The following is a 19,869-nucleotide window of genomic DNA, read 5'->3' as shown; positions in this document are numbered from 1 at the left end:
GAAGACAGAAGTTCTCTATCAACCAGCACCTCAGGAAGTCTTCCTTCATCCCCATATCACCATTGGCCAATCAGAGCTCAAATCAGTCCAGCAGTTTAATTACCTAGGTAGCCTCATCTCCTTGGATGGTAAGATTGATGGAGAGATAGACAACAGGTTAGCAAAGGCATATAGTGCTTTTGGAAAGCTTCATAAAAGAGTTTGGCGAAACAAACACCTGAAGAAAAGTACAAAGATCAGTGTTTACAGAGCCATTGTGCTGTCTACTCTCTTATATGGATCTGAATCATGGGTCATCTACCGCCACCACCTGCGACTTCTAGAACGCTTCCATCAACGCTGTCTCCGTACAATCCTAAACATCCACTGGTCAGATTATGTGACCAATACATCTGTTCTAGAACAAGCAGCAGTCACAAGTATTGAGGCCATGTTGCTGAGAACACAGCTGTGCTGGGCAGGACACCTCTCCAGGATGAAGGACCACCATCTCCCTAAGATTTTTCTTTATGGTGAACTTACCACCGGCTGCTGCAAGAGAGGAGCCCCAAAGAAAAGATACAAGGACTCCCTGAAACAACATCTCAGCCTTGGCCATATTGATCATCATAACTGGTCTACTCTGTCCTCCAATTGGGAGAACTGGAGACACACCATCTATAACACTGCTGATGCTTTTGAGAAAGCACGCAGGATCACTCTTGAGGAGAAAAGACAATGCAGAAAGAATTGTGCCCTGCAGAATATACCATCTAAGGAGTCTTTCTGCTGTGCCATTTGCAACCAGACATGCCTGTCTCATATTGGCCTTTTCAGCCACCAACGTGCTTGCAACAAACGTGGGTAGAGCCCTTCCCAAATCTTCATTCATGAAGCCCAGCCATGATGATGACATGAATACATGTACACACACTCACACATACATGCACATGAGTATAATTTTATTTATATTTTATATATTTTCCATGTAATTAGCTCTGATACATAGTCCTATATTTGAAACTATTTTTCACTTTCTTCATGAATGCAGATATTGCAACTAGAATCTGCTCCTGTATTTTTAAATCATTTCAGCTAGGCATAGATACATAAATGTTAGAGTTCCCAACTTAATTACAAGCATTTGAAAGAGATAAAAAAAGCAGCAGGATTTGATCCCACAATTACATATGGGTATCAAAACGTGAACATACCTTTTAATAAGAAAAAAGGCTGCACAAGGAAGAAAACCAGCAAGCAAACAAACAAAAAACCCCCAAACCCTCTAGAAAACCATTTTTATAAGCATAGCAGAAAAGTACAGAGGAATGGTAAAGTGTGTTCTGATGCCTACAACAAACAAATCTACTCATAGAAGCCATGTCAGGATAGCATCACTTTATTGAGAAGATTGTATCCATTTCCTTGTATTCTAACCTGCCTCTGATTACTTTCTTATGCAACAGGCTTTCTTGGAACATTGCATCACAGAATAAAAAGGTGGAGCAGTTATATTCATAGTCATTAATTACCAGTATTTTTTTTAACAACTCCTGTGTGAGATTCCATAGATATCTTCTGAGAAAGGAATATACTGCCAAAAAATGGAATTAGCAAAATTTCTAACAGAATTGACAAATCTATCATTTCTTGATACATAGAAATAAGTAAATCCCCTCTTCCATTTGCAGGTGCCTTGGGAAATACCAGTTCTGAGGAGAGGAGCAGAGGCTGCATATCTGTCCTGTGCAATTAATCTCTGCTTGTCTTGTGGGGAAATAAAATTGTCACATAAGTAATTTGGTTCTCATCTCAGCTAGACCAGCATCTTGGTGCCAATCCTATAATGGTAGCATTACCCATCCCATAGTATTTGAAATAAGCCAGAGTAGTTAGTAATCAGAAAAACCCTGGAGAGGAAAGAGGAATCTGTCTGACCTGTATTTTCTATTGCAGAAGTCAAATACCTTAAAACTTGAAGCTGTATGAACTCCAGTAGTGAAGGGCTAACAATTTTTTGATCCTACATATAGTCCAGTCCTAGCAGCAGGATTCCAAGACTCAGTACAATGCACATGTGAACAGATGCATTCTTTAGGCAAAATAGCTGGGCTTCTTAGATGAACATGGGCACAGGGCTTATGATATAGGTGATGATACAGCTGTTCTGAATCTGGAAATTGCTTTTTTAGAGTTCATGCAAGTATTTGGGTACAGAACTACAGTAAAAAGCATGCTTTTAACAACTGCTCACAAGTTCAGCCCTAGCATCACATAAAATGTATCCAGATGCTGATCACAGAAAGACCAAAATCTATTAAACCCCCTTCAACTCCTCCTTAAAGGTAGTCATAATTTTATTTTTAGGGTGCCTCATCTGTCCTTTAGCAATGGCACCTTGGGATCTATTTAGAGCTCCTAGAATGCAGCAGGCACTTCAAAAGAGCCTACTTGTTACTGCCCAGGCTCATCAATCACTGCCTGTAGATGCTGCCTCTTACAGCTGAGCATGAAAGACACCCCACCTTGATAAGCTGGGCACACATCTGAAGCCAAATGTGGTGGATTCCAATTCTATGTTTTCTCACTGCTGCTATTAAAATCACAGACCAATCTGAGCAAGGTCCCTCCTCCCTCATTGATCATTGCATGTACCTCTTTTCCTGAATATTTTCTTACAGTGCTGGAATGGAATATGACTTTTGGTCCTTGCTAAGAGACTTGTAGTAGTGTGCATTCCCCAGGTATTTTCCAAGTGACTACTCACTAGAGGAGAAAGGAATCATGGATGAGGGATTGGACTAGATGACCTCCAGAGGTCCCTTCTCAACCATTCTGTGATTCTATCATAAGAAGGGATTTTCCCTATCAGCCTTGCAGTGGTTGCCTCTCTGGGAATTTTTGATGAAGCCTTCTCTCCTGGGATTGAGACTAAGGTTTTGCACACCTGCAGCATGCTAAAAGAGGTTGAACAGAGAGATACAAATTGCCAAAATCACAAGGGTCAAAAGAACAGCAGGTTCAGATGCAGTTTTTGGAAGCGGGCATAATTGGTATGATTCAGAGCTGGCACTGAGCAGAGAAGTTGGCTTCTAACTCAGGAGGTCAATGAAACTCTGGGTTTGAACTGTCCAGTTTACCCCAAGAAATCATTCCTGAATGCTTCTGTGTCAGGCCAAAACCAGAAAGTATGTAATTCTCCTCACTGCAGAAAATCAAGCAATTGACCCAACCAGCAATTACTGCAGGATCCAGATAATCCCCACATACAGAGTGGAGGAGAATTTTGGGGCTGTTTGAAAGAGAAAATCCTACCTTCTTGAACTCAGTTGCAAAAAAATCCAAATCCAAATGTGATTTCACCCTACATTATGCTATTGTGAGTGTGGAGATTTTTTGGTTATAGATAAGGATCAGCCAGGGTTTATTGCAAAGTTTATTTTATAGTAAGCCTGTAGCAGCAATTAAAGTTCCAAAACAGTTTTCACATACTAGTAATTTAAAGAAAAGTACATCTCTGAAGATGTAATTTTCCATTTTTAATCTCTATCCAAAGATATTCATTAACTTTGAGCAAATTCCTGTCAAACAGTTATAATTGTATGAAAAAAGATACTTTTCCAGATGTTAAAAAAGATGACTGCTGACTTTTTCCTTTCTCTTCTATAAGATAAGCCAAAAGAGATGACCTTTGAAGACTGGTACATAAACACAACTCAGGAACTTGTTCATAAATGCACTGTAAGATTAAACTGGTAAAGAGCTAAATTATAAAACCTAAATGCTGGGTATTAAGAATGCACAGTAGAAAAAGTGACAAAAAGGTATTTCGATTTCTTTTGAGTCACAACCTGCTTCCTAAACTATACCTGAGGTCACAAAACTAATCCATGTGGAACTGGGACTCAGCTTTAGCACAGACATCAGAGCATGGGTGATTTCAGCCTCAGTGCAAAAGCTGTAGCTATGTACAACCTTAAAAATGTTCATTTTAGAATTATGTCAAGCAACTTAAAAAAAAATTTCTTACCATAAGGTAAGACAATAATTGGCAGAAAATAATTATTCTTCATATAGAATGATTCTATGTGCTATTGTAACATAGAATTAATTTACTTAATATATAAACTTCCAGGAATAGAGCCTTTTCTTGGATTATATTTAGAAGAGTGAGTGTGTATCTGGACTCCTTTAACATGTAGTGGTCTCTGTAGGATGATAATATACTGAGGAAAAGAAATCTTTTTTCCAACCTACCACCCAGCTATACCTCACATCCTGACCACTGTGCACAAAAATTTGTCAGATGCATGCAGAGAGAAAAAAAACCCGGACACAATTTCCCAGTAGTCAATGAAGATCTTTTCCAGGATAATTAATTATATATACAGGATAAATCAATAATTTCTTCATGCCTGGCAGCATGTAGTTCTCAAGTAGGCAGCTATATTTTGCTTTATGGCAAAAATTGTATAAAGATGCCATAATATTTATGGCATCTATGACATATGCAAACTAGGATTGATTTTAATTCTTTAAATTTGGTGTATCTTGATCTTCTTAGACTGACAGAGCAAGTACACCTCTAATATCAAGTTAATAATATCATAATGCGCTGGTGAATTATTTTGGCTTTTAATTTTATCTATATCAAAATAAGATATTGCTTTATGTACAGCTTTTCATACTTTTTATTAAAAACATAATGAACTTGGTATTTTTCTCTCCTTACACTTGCAGAAATCATTCTCTACAAACCCTCAATTAAGATACCATAGTAGATACTAGTAAAATGTCATTAGCAATATCCATTTGTCTCTTGTGAGAAGGATGTTTTAGGGACAGCAGTGGTTCTGGAAATATACTAAAAATAAAACTTCTCAGGCTTTGGTGGAGGCTTTAACAAACTGGAATACCTGAAGAAGGAAAACTTCCATCTTGGTGACCATGGCCAGATCTGCCATAACAGTTGACACCTAAGGAAAAAGATACCAATTTGTATTGCTGTAGCTCCTAGAAAAGCCAAGCAGTGTGGGTGCCAATTCTTTACTGGGCAGTTAAAAAACATAAAATAACTTTAAGAGCACAAAGCCCTATTCTTTATTTATGCCTTTGTTTAATACTGAGTAGTCCTTAGCAAAGGCACAAGTCTGAAAACAAATACAGACACAATACTCCCATTTCCACATACTACTTAGCTCTTAATAGGAGATTTCTTATTTATTTCAAGAACTTTATTCATATGGGACTAATTCTTAAATGCTTGCCTTTAATGAGACTACTCCCAACCTTGAAGTTAAGCATTAAGGTCCAGATCCTTGTGGGTATTTACGTGTTTAATCATTTTCCTGTATCAGAACTAGACCAAAAAGACATGTTCCAAATTCTTGGTCATAAAGGCATGACAGTTCCTAGATACTTCTTTCTGCCATAGGCAGCCTGCCAACTGGAAAGCTGCTTGGCCTCAAAATTTCAAGAATACCGTGTGTCAGTCTGGCACAGGGAACTGGTCACTAAATTCCAGTCATGTAATATGTAGAGGCACAATGTTTTCCTTTGGTGATATAAACTGGAATGCAGTATAGCACTGCAAAAAACCACATTTCCCCCTGTGTGTTATGTCTTCTGTCTTCATGACAATGTTTTTTAATTCCACACCAAAAAAAAAGGAAAAAAAATTCTAAAATTAGTTTTTAAAAGGCAACTATCCTGATAAGGATTCTGACTTCAGTGGGTGTTGGGAAACAGCCTTTTTCATATGCAACATGAAAGCTGTTCCTTCTTAGCACAGCTTACCTTTGGTTCTATTAATTTCCAGAAGAGGATTTGAATGTGTCACCTTTCCCTTTTGGCTCTTTAAATACATTGCTTAATTCTATCAACAGAGGTCACTGCAGCACTTTTCCTCTTTGGTGAAAGAGTGCCTTTTCCAGCAGACAAAGCAGAATTAATGGTCTCATCTAGCAGAACTTTAGTTTATCAGTTAGACACTAGTACAGGAAGATTTACACATAGTGGGAAGCTGGGGAAAAAAACAAACTGAAACAAACTAAAGCAAAAATCCACAAATAGTAATAACAATAATAATAATAATAATAAGGAGAGCTCATTTCAGCTTTGGAACTTAACTAATTAATGCAAACTTGTTTATAGTGATGTTTTGAGCTTTGTCACTATCTTTCTTTTCATTACCTAGAAACAAGACACGTACATCTGATCTTGGCACCAGCTGTTCTATTTGCTCTGTAGCACTTAGTAAATCAGTATCAGGCATTTTTGCATTAGAGAAAAATAAGAAAAAAAGCTCCTGAAAGAGCTCCTTCAAATTACTAGGACTTGATTAACACATTTGTCAGCAGTCATGACTTTCATTTAAATCTATGTTTGCATACATATGGAAATGATGGGGAAAAATTTTGGGATATTTATCATTAAGAGGAATTCAAGCCAAGGGGTCCATTTGAGCCAGCAGTAATGTGAGCCTCTCAATTTTCTATCGCTAAAGCCATTACAGCTGATAGAGCCAAATACGTTTGCAGACAGAGAGCCTTTTAGAAATAAGCCGAACATAGGAGTTGTACACAGTGAGACACTGTTAAATATATATATATATATTCCCTTTTTATGTGTACACACAGAAATAGCTTAGTTTAATGAGGAGGAAAAGAAGATTCATCTCAAAGCTAAACCAGTCATAATGCCTAGCTTTGAAAAGATGCTTTTCTTTCATAGGTGCCATAAGGATTGGGTCAGTGGAATACTACTTCAGGCACATTAAGCTGCACTGATATGTTCACCATTAGGGTGTCTACACAAGCAGTAGGTGTTTGAGCTCCCACTGGAGTCAGTGGAGGCTGAACTGTAGCCACCCACGTGTTCAACTGATTTATGCCCTAAGTGCCATTAGCTACCTTGAGCAGATCCCCACCAACTTAAGCCCCAGGGGTGCTGTCCAGCTGCCACAAAGGAGCTCCAAGGGGCCTCCCTAACCTCTGACTGCTGATCCAGGGAGTAAAGGGAGTAAATGGTTCCTATGCCAAACCTGGCAACACAGATGGCTCGAGGCACCTGTGTATGACTTAGCCCTGAGTGTCTTTAGCCCTGTGCTAAAACATCTGAGGCCTGCCATCCTCATCAGATCAAAACGAAAAGCAGCAATTTCCAAGAATTTCTGTTATTGGTTCCAAGAAAAAAGTTTATTTGCCATAGTATATTTACTTCTTACAAGCCCCTACAATGTTACCAGCTTTTGGAACTAAGCAAAACTTGCCAAACATATGTAGTTTTTTAAAGGAACGACAGTGAATGTACTAGGGAAAAGTGAGTGAAAAAAGTATTTTTTTCACATTTCATGTGTTTTATACAGATATCTTAAATATGGCAACATTTTATGATATCTTTTAGGATACTGGGCATTTGTAAACAGCAGGTCCTGATGTCTGGCTTGAAGCAGTGCACAAACAATACACAATTTTCTGTGCAGATTGTTTTGGTTTTTATGGTGAGAGATGAATGAAGACTTTCAGCTTGCTCTTCTGTTCCTTTCTGTAGGTTTCAGTCACCTGAAAGTTTAATGGAAGCAAAAGTAGACTCTGGGTCAAGGAACCAGTGTCTCTTTTTCCTGGCACTGTTCCTATAGTATGTGTACACACGGCTCATTTTCTTTGTGCAAGTTTTGCCACCTTACACATAGGGTTCTAACACTGGCATAAATCTCAGGATGTCCTGCTGCTGAACTGTCTGGCCTTTGTCTTCATACAGCACCCAGAAGACACTGTGCAGCACTGCAAGTATTTTCAATATTCATCATCATGTAATATTGAAGCTGAATATATTTGGATAGCTGACTTTCATTTACATATTGTTTTCTCACCCATTGCAAGCTGCTGTGATGGGAAATTTACCCACAAATAAAGTAGTGAATAAAGCTAGCTAAAGGGTTATAGGTTTTATTCCAAGATATCTTAAAAAAAAGTAAGAGCCCTTTTATTTTGACATTTGTGCATAACTCATTATTTTCACACCGTATCACTGCTGATAGTACATTAGAGCAAGGAGCAAATGGTGTTAGGCTCAGTATCAAATAATGAGTCATAATTAATACGTGACAGCAGTTTAACTTCAAGCTTCTTTTATGATAATTTTATATTTAGCAGAATAGGTTACTGATAGGAAAGCACTGAGCAGATAGATGTCTAATGATCTGACTTGTGTTTGCATGTGTAAAGGGATGTTGCAGATGGTTAATACCTGTGCCCCCAGCTCACTGTGGCTATTCTTGACAGATACTTCCTTTTTTCCTAGCTTTCTCCTGCAAGACTGTAGAAAAAAAGTAAGGGATGATGTTCAGTTGGGATGTTTATTCCTTACCAGCTGTTCTCTATTGATGTGGCTGCAATCTGCCCTGCCAAAGTAAACCCTGAAAATCAGAGTTTGGACTAGTTTTCTTCAGTTCATGTCTCATTTCTTGTGACTGAAAGGTAGTCGAATTTTTCCATGTGGATGGGTGGATTAGAAGTAAACAAGAACCAATATTAACTTTTGAAATTTCACACCTGTGTAACCAAAGAAGGAAAGAAAAAGGAGTTTCACTTGTGATTAACACTGAGACAGATTCTCAAAACGAAATGAATTAAGAAGCTTAGCTCAACAGACTTCTAGTCCTTTTAACTGGTTCAGAATATTACTCATATAACTTCACACCTTTAATTTTAACGTTCTCCAGTATAGTGAGTTTGGCAAAACAATAAATGTAATTGTCCTACCTAAAAAGTAGACAAAATATAAAGATAAGGTAATCTGTTTTTCCACTCTCAGTGTTTATGTTTTATCCATATACAGAGAAAATTAGAAAAGGTACCTATGAAGAAAGGCAGCTTGGAAATATTTGTTATATTTTCCAGAGTCTCCCATAGGCTTCTAAATAGTAGTTTCCACAAATATATGACAATAAAATGTGAGTTTTGGGGATCTAATGGCTGCAGAGAAAAACTTTGAAAGTGTCAGTTCTCAAAACTGACACACCAGCAAGAAAGGCTGCTGGTGAAACACTTCACGATTATTTTAATCTTCTGTTACTTAAAAGTCATGGTTCTCATTCATAGCAATTTGACAATTTCCCCTGCAGAAATCACTGGTCCTCTTTCTCTGACTACCTCTCTTGTAAATATGGATTAAGCTATCCTTCTCACATTAAACATGATCTTCTCTACCAGCCCCTCCAGCCTGAAATTCTGACCTACTTTTCTGAATCTCATATAACCTTCCCTAGCTGGTCTTAGTATATCTGAACTTCTGTCTTTCAAGCTGGCCTAGTTCCTTGGCCCACACACACGGCAGTAAATCAGTCCACCTAGAGCTCCCATTGGGACATTTGCTCTATTCTTATTGCAGCTCCTCCTCTCTGGCTCTGATAGACACATGCCTGCTCCACTCACTGGAGTTTTAAGCCATGCCATGAGGTGAATTATCGCCCCTGCTTTTGCACTAGTGTAACTCAGAAACTGCTTTCTGGTCTTTCATAGCATCCTTCCCCACCTCGCTTGCTGGCATTATTACATAACCAGCGTGTCATCTGGGTGCTGTACAGATGGCAGAGGCAGCCCTGACTACACAGGGGTGAGCACTATTGCCCCTGGAAGAGAGATCATAGCAATGCCACCTTCTGGTGCACTCTGGTATATCGGGAGGGCACAGCTTGGGTGCTCCCTGCGCTAGCTGCTATCATGTCCTGATTGCTGGCGCTGCCCTTGCTGCTGCATTCCTGATGCTAAGCTCTCTAAGGAAGAGATTATCCTTTTACTACACATTCTTACTTGCCAGGGATATGAGTTGAAAAGCAATAGCTGCAGCAAGACTAACAGGATCTAACAGTTAATTACACTGTGCAATAAATATGAAAGTATTGCAGGCTGCTCACAACATATTATTGACTTTGATAACTCCTTCCTGTTTTCTGCAGTATTCTACAGAAAATATTGCAATATTTGACCATTACTGTTTTTACTACTAAACTCTTTTCTCATTATAACTGTTCTTATTGTCCTATTTCTCTCATCGATTAGCAAGTTCTGTTCAGGTGTGAGCTGGTTTAGGCTGGGATAGAGGTAATTTTCTTCATATTAGCTCATATGGCGCTGTATTTTGGATTTGTGTGAAACAGTGTTGATAACAAAGGGATGTTTTTGTTGTTGCTGAGCAGTGCTCATGACGAGTCAAGACCTGTTCTGCCTCTCATGCCACCCCACCAGAGAGCAGGCTGGGGGTGCACAAGGAGTTTGGAGGGGACACAGGCAGGACAGCTGACCCCATTTGACCAAAGGGATATCCCACACCATGTGGTGTCATGCTTCGCAATAAAAGTTGAGGGAATAGGAAGGAAAGGGAGGACATTCAGAGTGATGGTGTTTGTTTGGTTTTCCCAAATCAGCATTACACATGATGGAGCCTGGCTTTCCTGGAGAAGTCTGAACCTCCACCTACCCATAGGAAGTGGTGAATTAATTCCTTGTTTTGCTTTTTTTGCGTGCACAGCCTTTGCTTTACCTCTCAAACCGTCTTTATCTCAAGCAAAAGTTTTCTCACTTTTGCTCTTCCAGTTTTCTCTCTCATCCCACTGGGGGGGAGGGAACGAGTGGTTGCATGGGGCTGAGTTACCGGCTGTGGTTAAACCACAACAAGGTTGTGGTTTATTTTGTCTGCTGTCAAAGGTAGAGGCTATTCATTATTATTCCTTCCTGAAACTCACCTGTCCTGCACTGTCCTCCTGCCCAAGGAAATAGTCTGAACTCTTTGAGTTCCTGTTTCCTCTCTAGATTTTGAATAATAATTCTTTGCCTTCTGGGCATAAGTATACTGTTCTAGTTCACCTTAAATCAGTATACAATTTAAATTCCAGAGTACCAGGATAAAAAATAGGAGATCTTGAATTAACTTACCTTTGTAAATTATCAGCACAAGGTTCCTGGATGTGACCCAGGTTAAAGAGTCTAAGAATGTGCACACACAGTGGATTTAAATTCATTCTCTAAACCACTTCAGTTTTCTTTATGGACAGGCCTGAAAGCCTATAGACATGGAGTAAATTACTTGTAATAAGATATTGCTGTAGTTATTGCTTATTCAAAACATACTTAATGTGCTTCTTTAAGGAGAACTTTTTGTCCACAAGTATGAAATAACAATAAAAAAAATAAAATGTGCAAGTTTATATTTTAGAACATATTTTATACAGGCATTTGCAGCATTGCTTCTTGGCTGTTGGCCAGCAAAACCATTAACATCAATTAATGGCACAGAAGGAAATTTTCTTCCAGTCCTATTTACTAATTGCTAGGAAAGAAAACTAAAAATAGACTTTACAAGTTTGGGGGCCAAACTGAAAAATCTGAAAGCACTCTATTAACTTCTAGTTGCTCTACAGCTTTACACTCTCTGAAGTTCTGGTCTGCTGGTTTCATTGAAGAAAATATTAGAAATTAAGCAGAAGAGAGAGATTAATCTCCATCTTTGCACTATTAGTATTTTAGAAAGATTTAATTATTTTTCTCTAATTCTAATATAAATCAGTCATTAGAAATGGAATGCTTTGCTGCCTACTTACAATGGGTAATTATATAATGGTCTATGACTTTCACAATATTTAAGGAATTTGGGAGTCAATTTTGAGTATGTTTGTCAAACATATACTGACCAAACTGCACAGACTCCTCTTTTCTATGATGTATGTCTAGGCCCTTTCCATTCCACTCCAGACATTAATCCTCCTCATCTCCCAGAGTTTGTTTCAGTCCAGTTCCCCCAGACAAGCCGTTGATTAAATCTTCTTAAAGAGGAAATGCTGAATTTGCAGCTCACAGTAATTCCTCAGTTAAACCTCTCTCTTGAGCCTCCTTTTGAAGATGACACAATATCCCCTCTTCCCCCTCCTTTCAAATTTCCACTTTCTCTCCATCACTGTCCCCAAGGATTGCCAGCAATTCATATCACCCACCAGCCACTCTTGGAGATCCCACATCCTCACGACTCTGCAATGCAGAAGCACGTTCCACATCTCTGCCACCCTACTCCATACACCTCTGTGGCCTATGGACCACATCTTATAGGTACTAATTTTGCCCTTAATTAAATATCATGTGGCAACTGAGTGGCTCACAGTGCAATTTAAGACACAATTTTGTATGATAACTGTTCCTTTAATATCACAATTTAATTTAGATTTATGATATGTCAATATAACTTGCTATAGGACTGAGATCTGGCACAAGGCTTTTGTTTAAAAACTCTGTAGAGAACTTCCTCCTTTGGTGGAGCTGGGTTTATTTGTTGATTTTCAGGTACGTAACTGTATTTCATTGCTAATTCAGTGTCAATACAAAAGCAAAATCCTACTCTGTTTTAATAATGTACCAGTGTTTTCATAAAAGGAAGTTGTATAATTTCTCTGGCACAATAAGGAAATACAAACAGAACTTGAGTTCCATAAAGCTTTGTACGATTTCAATACAGATGATTCATTATCCTGCTAAGCATAAAAGCTGCAATCTTGAGAAAAGGGGGGAAAGGGCTTTTATTTTTTTCCTCTGGTGGTGCTTTTTAAATTTCTTAGTTTAGATTCTACCTGTCCTGATTCAGAAATCCTTTGTAAGAAATGTGAAGTCATAACTTACGCTTATAAGTTTTTTATGGACCAGGACACACAAACACTTAACAACAATAGGAAAAAAAAAAAGAAACATACAGGTGGCACTGCTCTCTCTAATTCTTATCTCTCTGACTCTTAGAGTAGCATTTACAGACCTTGAGTTGGGCAGCTAAGAATGCTCTGAGTGGAGGAGAAAGAAACTTGACAAAAACATGTCTGACCTTGGTGCATTTCTTAACCATAGATTTGAGCTGTAAGGGTGGGTTTATGGACTTCTGGATTCATTTCATCCCTCTGGATAAAATCAGCTCATGTACAGTTTCAAGACACAAGTGACAGTGGCAATGCTGCAGAAAAGAGCTCCATCAGAGGGACTAGGTGTCTAGGACTTAGCCTTTATCTAAAATTACTCAAGACCATACTTCTTGCTTATCCTGCCACTAGGGAGACCTACCATTGAGAGTGGAGCATGGGCATACAGAAACACTTGGAAGGGAGCTCTGTAGAAAGGTTGGGAAGTCATGTGCTTCAGTGCACGACCTTCTGGTTATTTCTGCTTTTTTGGTAAATACTTCTCTGTACAACATATAGACAGACACATTACAAAAAGCTGGGAGCAAAACACAGGGCCTCTCTTTCCTGCTAGCCGGCAGGCTACAAGGTTAGGTTCCCTTTACCTTTAATCCCAGTTTCTTACTTCCCACCTGCAGTGCTGGTCCAGTTTTAGTGTGAAGAATGGTCCACCCATTTTGAGCACACAAAGTGGGAGTGAGGAATGGAGATTAGATACAATGAAGCCTCCCACTTGCTGAATTACAAGAAAATTGTGTATGTTCTTGCCATCCCGCATTTACAAGTAAAAGGTATCCTGACAGCACCCTGCCTGAAGAGTCCTCTGGATTTGTGCATACAAGGATACCTCCTTTATTCATTCAATGTAGGCAGGTGATAGGAAATTGGTTTAAGTAGAGGGAGTTACAGACCATCACAGCAACTAACTTTAGGCACTTTTTCAGAGCCAAAATCTGAGCTGACAAAAAATTCCCAAGTGCTGAAAATGTCCACTAAAAATCCTTTTGACTTAAGATCTTGTTTAGGCACCTTCAGTTTAAAAGCCCTAAAAATGCCTTTCTGCTTTTAACTTCTTCCTGGAATATCTCAGCTACTCTGAGGTCAAAAGCTCTGTGCAAGTCATCAACCTATGCATTCGCGTGTCAAGGATGCCTTTACAAATTTCTTTCCTCTGGATGCAGGCCATAATTATGGAACAAAGGCAGTATCAGCTTCTACCCATAGCATTGCCTGAGCCCTACTACTGTTGCTTAAATCCAGGTTCAAACCTCTGCAAAGATCATGTTCTCCTCTTTCCTGCAGTGTTTTGTTGGAAAGAACGCTTGATATAAACATTTAAAAATTTGAGTCTTCTCTGAGCCACTAAGTGCCTTGATACAGTGCTTGAAAGTGATACGAGAACAAGGACACTGGTCCCAAAAGGAAAATCATAGTTTGGTTCATATAAGAAGAGCTTTGTTATTTCTTTTGGAGCAGTGCACAAGGGGCCCTAGAGATGCAAACACTGGTCTTCTCTGCTCCTCATATAACTAATGGCCTGGCTGGTGCCATTGCTTCTGTCTCTTCTTCTGACTCATACTCCTCTACTTCTCTCACAGTGAACCGAGACTTTGGCATTAGAGCTAGATTGTCTGCTCTGGTGAAACGATGATGGCTGATTGAATTTCCTCTTCGACCTGACAGATTGCATGGACCTGCTTGTCTATCTAAGTGTGCCATTGGAATCAGCTCTTCTTGGCGGTGCTTTGCTTCGAGTGGCCGTAGTCGGGCCTGGGGTCTGAACATTAATGGCAATGCAGCATCAGAGCCACTTCTATGCTGATCTAAAGAAAAATAGACAAATAATTAATATTTTAAAGAAGAGAAAAGAGAACTGCCATGGTATAGGCAAGAGCATTCAATAAAATACAGCATTATGGTTTTAAACTCTGTAACCGAAGCATTTTAAATAATTACTATAGAATAAGAAAGAAGTCAAGAACTAAAAATAACCCTATTTTTTTATTTTCATCCCAAAGCTGATGTTTAAAAGATTTTATTTATCTTGCCTCTACTCTGAAACCCCAGCAAATAAGCACATTCTGCTATCTTCTGATGTCTCGCAGACCTGCCCAGTGCTTTCGCAGGGCAAAATTGCTCCTTTACGTAGTTCTCAATTTTCCACAAATTTCACAAGTATACATAGTAGGTACCATGGTTGAAAAGCATTTTGAAACTCACAGCAGAAAACAAAAATGTGACAAAGAGATGTGACAAAGAAGACTCTAGTGCCATCAAATATCAAGTTTACCAGTGACCTGTGATTAACAACTAGGAAGAAGAGTTTCATCTGAAACCAGGAGTTTGACTCTGGGGTGCATTGATTACACTGGATGTGTCAGACCTGCTCCTACCAGCAGTATGGTTTGCCTACACATATCTCTTCTGCTTTCATCTCTTTCACAGTAAAACAAAAAGGCAAGAAAAAAAATTTGCACATGCAGAAGTTGTCTGAGTTTTTGATACAAATATGAAGATAAAAAATATGGTTTCAGTCACTATAGCTAATTTTGCCAGAAATTAAAAGGAATTTTTATAAGAACACCAATGCCTTTATGGTTCACATAAATAATGTGTCCCTGTGTGTGAGGCAGGAGGAGACCAGGGGATCCAGGAATCTGCTACAGGGAAGACTGGCTGCCCAAGGCCAGCTACAGGAGGGTCCTACAGTGCACGGAGTGGAAGAGTCTGCATGGGTTTGTGTGTGTGCATGTATGTATGTCTAAGTACCAGTAGCTGCTATGTGTCTGTCTCCCTAGGGGTTTACATGCCCAAGTGACACCAAATGGGCAGATGGAAGGTCCAGGGCCAGCTACTGAGCAGACCATCTATCTGAGGCCAGCTACTGGGGATTCAGATAGCATGTTTGTATTTATAAATTTTCACTAATAGTCTATCAGCCTGATCAGTCAGAGACAGGACCAAAATGTAGCCATTGGTGCTGTTTACTTGTGTGTGAGCACTGTGCCTGGTCTGTGCTGCTCTTTGTGTCTGGCCATGTGTACATGTGCACATAATTATGGAATGAGGAGGCCTGCTGGTAATATCTGCCCAGTCTTGATACTTGGAGGACCTGGGGGCATGTGTCAGCCTTGCCTGGACTGGGCTACAGGTCCAGCAACTCCTAACAATTTTGCATACAGTTGTGTCTGTGGGGCTGCAGAGTACAGATAGTTTGCATTCGTGGGCTTACACAAATGCCAGGTGGAAGTGCAGGGATCTCAGGAATATTTGTGCAAGAGGGAAAAAGAGAAAACTAGGAGGTGCTGGAACAAGACAGAAACTGCTGCAGTAATGACCATAAAAACAAGATAGATAAAACAGAAAGGAGAGAAGTGTGTAGCTCATTTAAAGAGGCCAGGGACTTTCATGCGAGTATTAATTTAATACTGTTAAGTCCACTGAACAAATGCCCCAGTTTCTTTCACTAGAATACAGAGTAAAGCAGTTCCATTACCTGTAAAAGTAACGTGCCTGGTTTTTCGTCTACTGGTCTGTGTGGGGCCCTGAGGCAAAGAGAGGTAGCGTACATCCGTGGTGTTAACCTGTGTATGAGACAGAAGTGCATTCAGTGTCCACGGTTGCCTCCACTTGGCATTTATTTGGTGGAATGGTAAAGACGGATAGTTATATGCTGCACTTTACAGCCAGGCTTTGAGAGGTATGAATAAGATCATTGCTTGACTTGGATGGTTGAATTCAATGTCAGCTCCAGTCTAAGTGTCTGTCTGATATAATAGTCCTAGAGGGTTTTTTTACAGTCAGCAGAGAGAAATATGTTCTTCTAAGATTCACCTTTCCTATTTCATGTGACAAATTTAAATAAAACTAATCTATCCAGCAAAAACTTATCTCTTTTCCTTAACTGTGATTATCTCAGGTATAAATGTCTATGCTGTCCAGTGCCTACATTTGGTCACAAAAATCTTTTATTGATCAAGAGTGCACTTGTCAGTGCAAGGTGTCAGGGGCTTGGCATCAGGCTTTCTTTGATTATACTCTGTTTTGCATATGCAAAACCAATGCAAGTTCTTTTACTACATGCAAACAGAGCAGCAAATCTCTGACCAATGTATAGAGGTAGGACATAAAAACATTGCTGTTCACATGCAAAGTGAACCCCTTTCTTCTTAGGTGCTGCATGAGCATAATGGGGAAAGTATCCATTTTGATTACAGCAAAAAGCATATAAAAATATGTATCTCTTTCCATATTTACAGATAAGCAGAGGCATTTTTACATAAATGAGAGTTTACACAATAGGTACCGGTCTACTCCAGGGCAAGCTGTTTCCCTTCCTGCAACTCTGCCTCAGGCTGTGCTGCCGGCGGATGAGGATTTCTTGCGCTTGTGTCTCATTTGTGTTGGTAGGTAGGTTGTGTCGGTTGTATGGTGGTGCCTGAAACAGAAAGTGCACTCAGCTGATTTTTGTTGCATTTGCAGTGTTAGTAATTCTGGTCAGTCACAGGGCCAAGGGTACATCTGCCTCAGCTCAGGCACCAACCGATCTCTTTGCTAACACGGGAAAATGCAGTCTTGCACAAACCTCACTGCTGCACAGTAAGATGGGAGGAGGCATGAACACAACTGTAAGTCTCCCACCTCAAGGGTTACATTTTGATGCCATTTTTTATAGACTCTTGCCTGCTTGAAGTGCAGGTGTATAAAAATATAGCCACCTGTTAAGAAGGCTGTTAACATCTCTGGGCTTGTCCTCCCTTTTTCATCCCTTCACACAAATTGGGAGCTACAGGTATGAGGCAGGTCCCAAAAGAGAGATAAGTGGCTAACTCACCTCTGAGCTTTGGTACTAATATTACTGAGCCAGAAGCAAGTTGCAGATGTGCTCAGGAATGAAGAATATGTCTCCAGAATGAGATGCACAGCTGAGTTCCCTTTCCATACTTTGACAAACTACAAATTAATATTACCCTAAAACTGAGCATCATTTAAGGTAAACTTTTTAATTTATCACATACATCTACTGAAATGGGGGAAATAATTATCTGCCTTAAAGAGAAAAATTCAGTGAAGTTTATAAGCCCTCTTAGAAAGTAGAATCTAATCTCAGTCTCATTTGCAAGTCTTCTTGTAAAGGTGGTCTGGTGAGCCAGAGCATTACCAGGCCTTCAGAGCGAAAAGGGAAGTATTAGAAGTGGCATTATTTTACTTCCAATCTTCCATTTCCAAAAGCACACAGTTCTCAATACCACATAAGAAGCAACTGGTTCAAATAATCATTACAGTAATTGATTTTGAAGAGAGAGTTCATTTCAGTAATCTGAGATAACCATATATGCGAATTGTTTCTGGTAAGATAAGAAATTAATATCATAAGGATAATTAGCCAGGGAAAAATCAAACAATGCTAGGAATGAATATCATATTAATAATGCCACATTTAAATGAGCAGGCCCTAGCATTTTCTAGTATATGCGTCTTAGATGGGTTAGCCTCACTTATTGGTGTCATTTCAAGGTTACTATAATATATCCTCTACCACTCATTGCTGTGGGTTACTTGTCTATTCAGGGCCCAGGATTGGGTTAAGTTGATACTACAGACGGGGCTGCATCAGGATTAGTACGAATTTCTGCAAAACAAATCCCTACTGAGGTATTATCACACCAGCTTTATGGAGGCAAAGAACATCGAATAAGTAAAATGAAGCTACGGAGGACGTCGAATTTTTCTTTTTCCTGCCGCGGTGCGGGTGAGCTGCTGCTCTCACGCAGGGCTGCGCAGGGTTTAGCGCCGCCGGTCCGCCCACCCGCGCAGGGGAGCTTCGCTGCCGCTGGAGCCCCGGCAGCCGCTGCTTCCAAAGGGCGAGGCAGCCCTCCCCGAGAGCCGGGAGCCCCGGCGGCCCTCCCGAGAGCCGGGAGCCCAGGCGGCCTCGAGGAGGCTGTTTCCCATCCGGAGAGCTGTGCAGCGAGGGAAGCCTGACCTCTACAGCTCAGTCAGAGATTTTCCTGGCTTTTCGCGCTGCCATCAGGGTGAAAAGCTGATGGGAAAAAAATCAGCTTTCCTTTATTCCGCATAGATAGGGGGCCCAAGCCCAGGCTTTTTCCCTCCATCCTTTCCCCGGGCAGGTGCCGGCTCGGAATGGCTGCGGGCTCCCACCAGGTGCCCCTGGAGCCTGTGCTGGTGCTGCTGCCACCGACGGTGCTGCGCTGCGGGGAGGGCAAACAGGGGCTTTGGGTCTGCAAACTGAGCAGCAGCCGGTGGCTCACCCACCCTTTGTCGCACGTGGTACAGATTGTGTGCCAGGACATCTCTCATGGACTCCACCTCTGCAGGGCACAGCCTGTGTGCACGGCGGTTCCTGCCACTCCTGTAAATAAAAGGGAAAATTAAATATGATGTTAACGAGCTGATTAAATACTAATCCTATGAAATAACACACAGTCTATTTTCAGTGCTAGAACAGAAGGCTACAAAGAGCCTTTCGGTGATCAGCAACACCAGAAAATCATCTAAAGATGAATAAAAAACGGTCAGACTTTGCTCTTTCACAGATTTTATCCATACAGTGGGTAGTCAGATTGGGCCCTAAACCTCACACTCCTGGCAGTAGAAACTCTTCTCTCTCTAACTCTCATAAGGAAGTTCTTATTCAATAATTAGATTGGGCCACAACCAGCTGTACATTCAGGAAGGCACTGCAAGTTTCCTCCTGTCTGAATAAAGACCTCAGTATGGTCTGGCAGTCTGGGTTTAGCCATACTACTGGTTTTAACTCCTTTGAGAAAGTGCAGAAAATCCCTAAGAACTAAAGGATATGCCAATTGTGGAGCCTGAAAGACCTGCCCTGTTGTGAGGAGAATGTATAGGGTTTCCTTTCTGATGACCCTGTTTCCCCATTTGAAATGAACTACCTAAAAGATAATCATCTTTGTATTTTTAAAAAAACTCCGACAAGAAGCCCACTGTCATTTGTAGCTGCCCAGTTTTTTCCACTAGCAAAACAATGGAGGAGGGCTGCTGTGAATTGTTAACTGATTTTATTACAGTGATCAGTCTCTGTGAGAGTTAGCATTCAGATGAATTCCCAAGAAAAGAAAGGGAAATAGATAGTGATCCTCCAGAATAAATCAGTCTGAGTTCATCTTGTTGTTTCTGGGGGTTTTTTTCCTTCA

The 19,869-nt window shown here is 40.2% G+C and overlaps 1 protein-coding gene across 2 annotated transcripts in view; it reads right to left on the bottom strand.

Moving 5' to 3' along the window:
* Window positions 1–12,115: 12,115 nt before the first annotated feature.
* Window positions 12,116–19,869, bottom strand: part of SLC9A4 (solute carrier family 9 member A4) — a 33,253-nt gene continuing 25,499 nt past the window's right edge. For both annotated transcript variants that reach the window (XM_051806851.1, XM_051806852.1), the window contains exons 9-12: window positions 18,968–19,064; window positions 17,001–17,132; window positions 16,191–16,278; window positions 12,116–14,517 (exon numbers count right to left, since the gene is read on the bottom strand). In XM_051806851.1, the coding sequence (XP_051662811.1) occupies window positions 14,216–14,517; window positions 16,191–16,278; window positions 17,001–17,132; window positions 18,968–19,064 (619 nt within the window). In that variant the 3' untranslated portion in view covers window positions 12,116–14,215. The remainder of the gene's footprint in view (window positions 14,518–16,190; window positions 16,279–17,000; window positions 17,133–18,967; window positions 19,065–19,869) is intronic.

Source organism: Manacus candei, unplaced genomic scaffold, assembly GCF_025592945.1.
Source record: "Manacus candei isolate 608988 ecotype Guabito, Panama unplaced genomic scaffold, ASM2559294v1 h1tg000069l, whole genome shotgun sequence".
NCBI classification, from domain to species: domain Eukaryota; kingdom Metazoa; phylum Chordata; class Aves; order Passeriformes; family Pipridae; genus Manacus; species Manacus candei.
The sequence above is the reverse complement of the archived record's forward strand: the minus strand, read 5'-3'. Positions and strand labels throughout refer to the sequence as shown.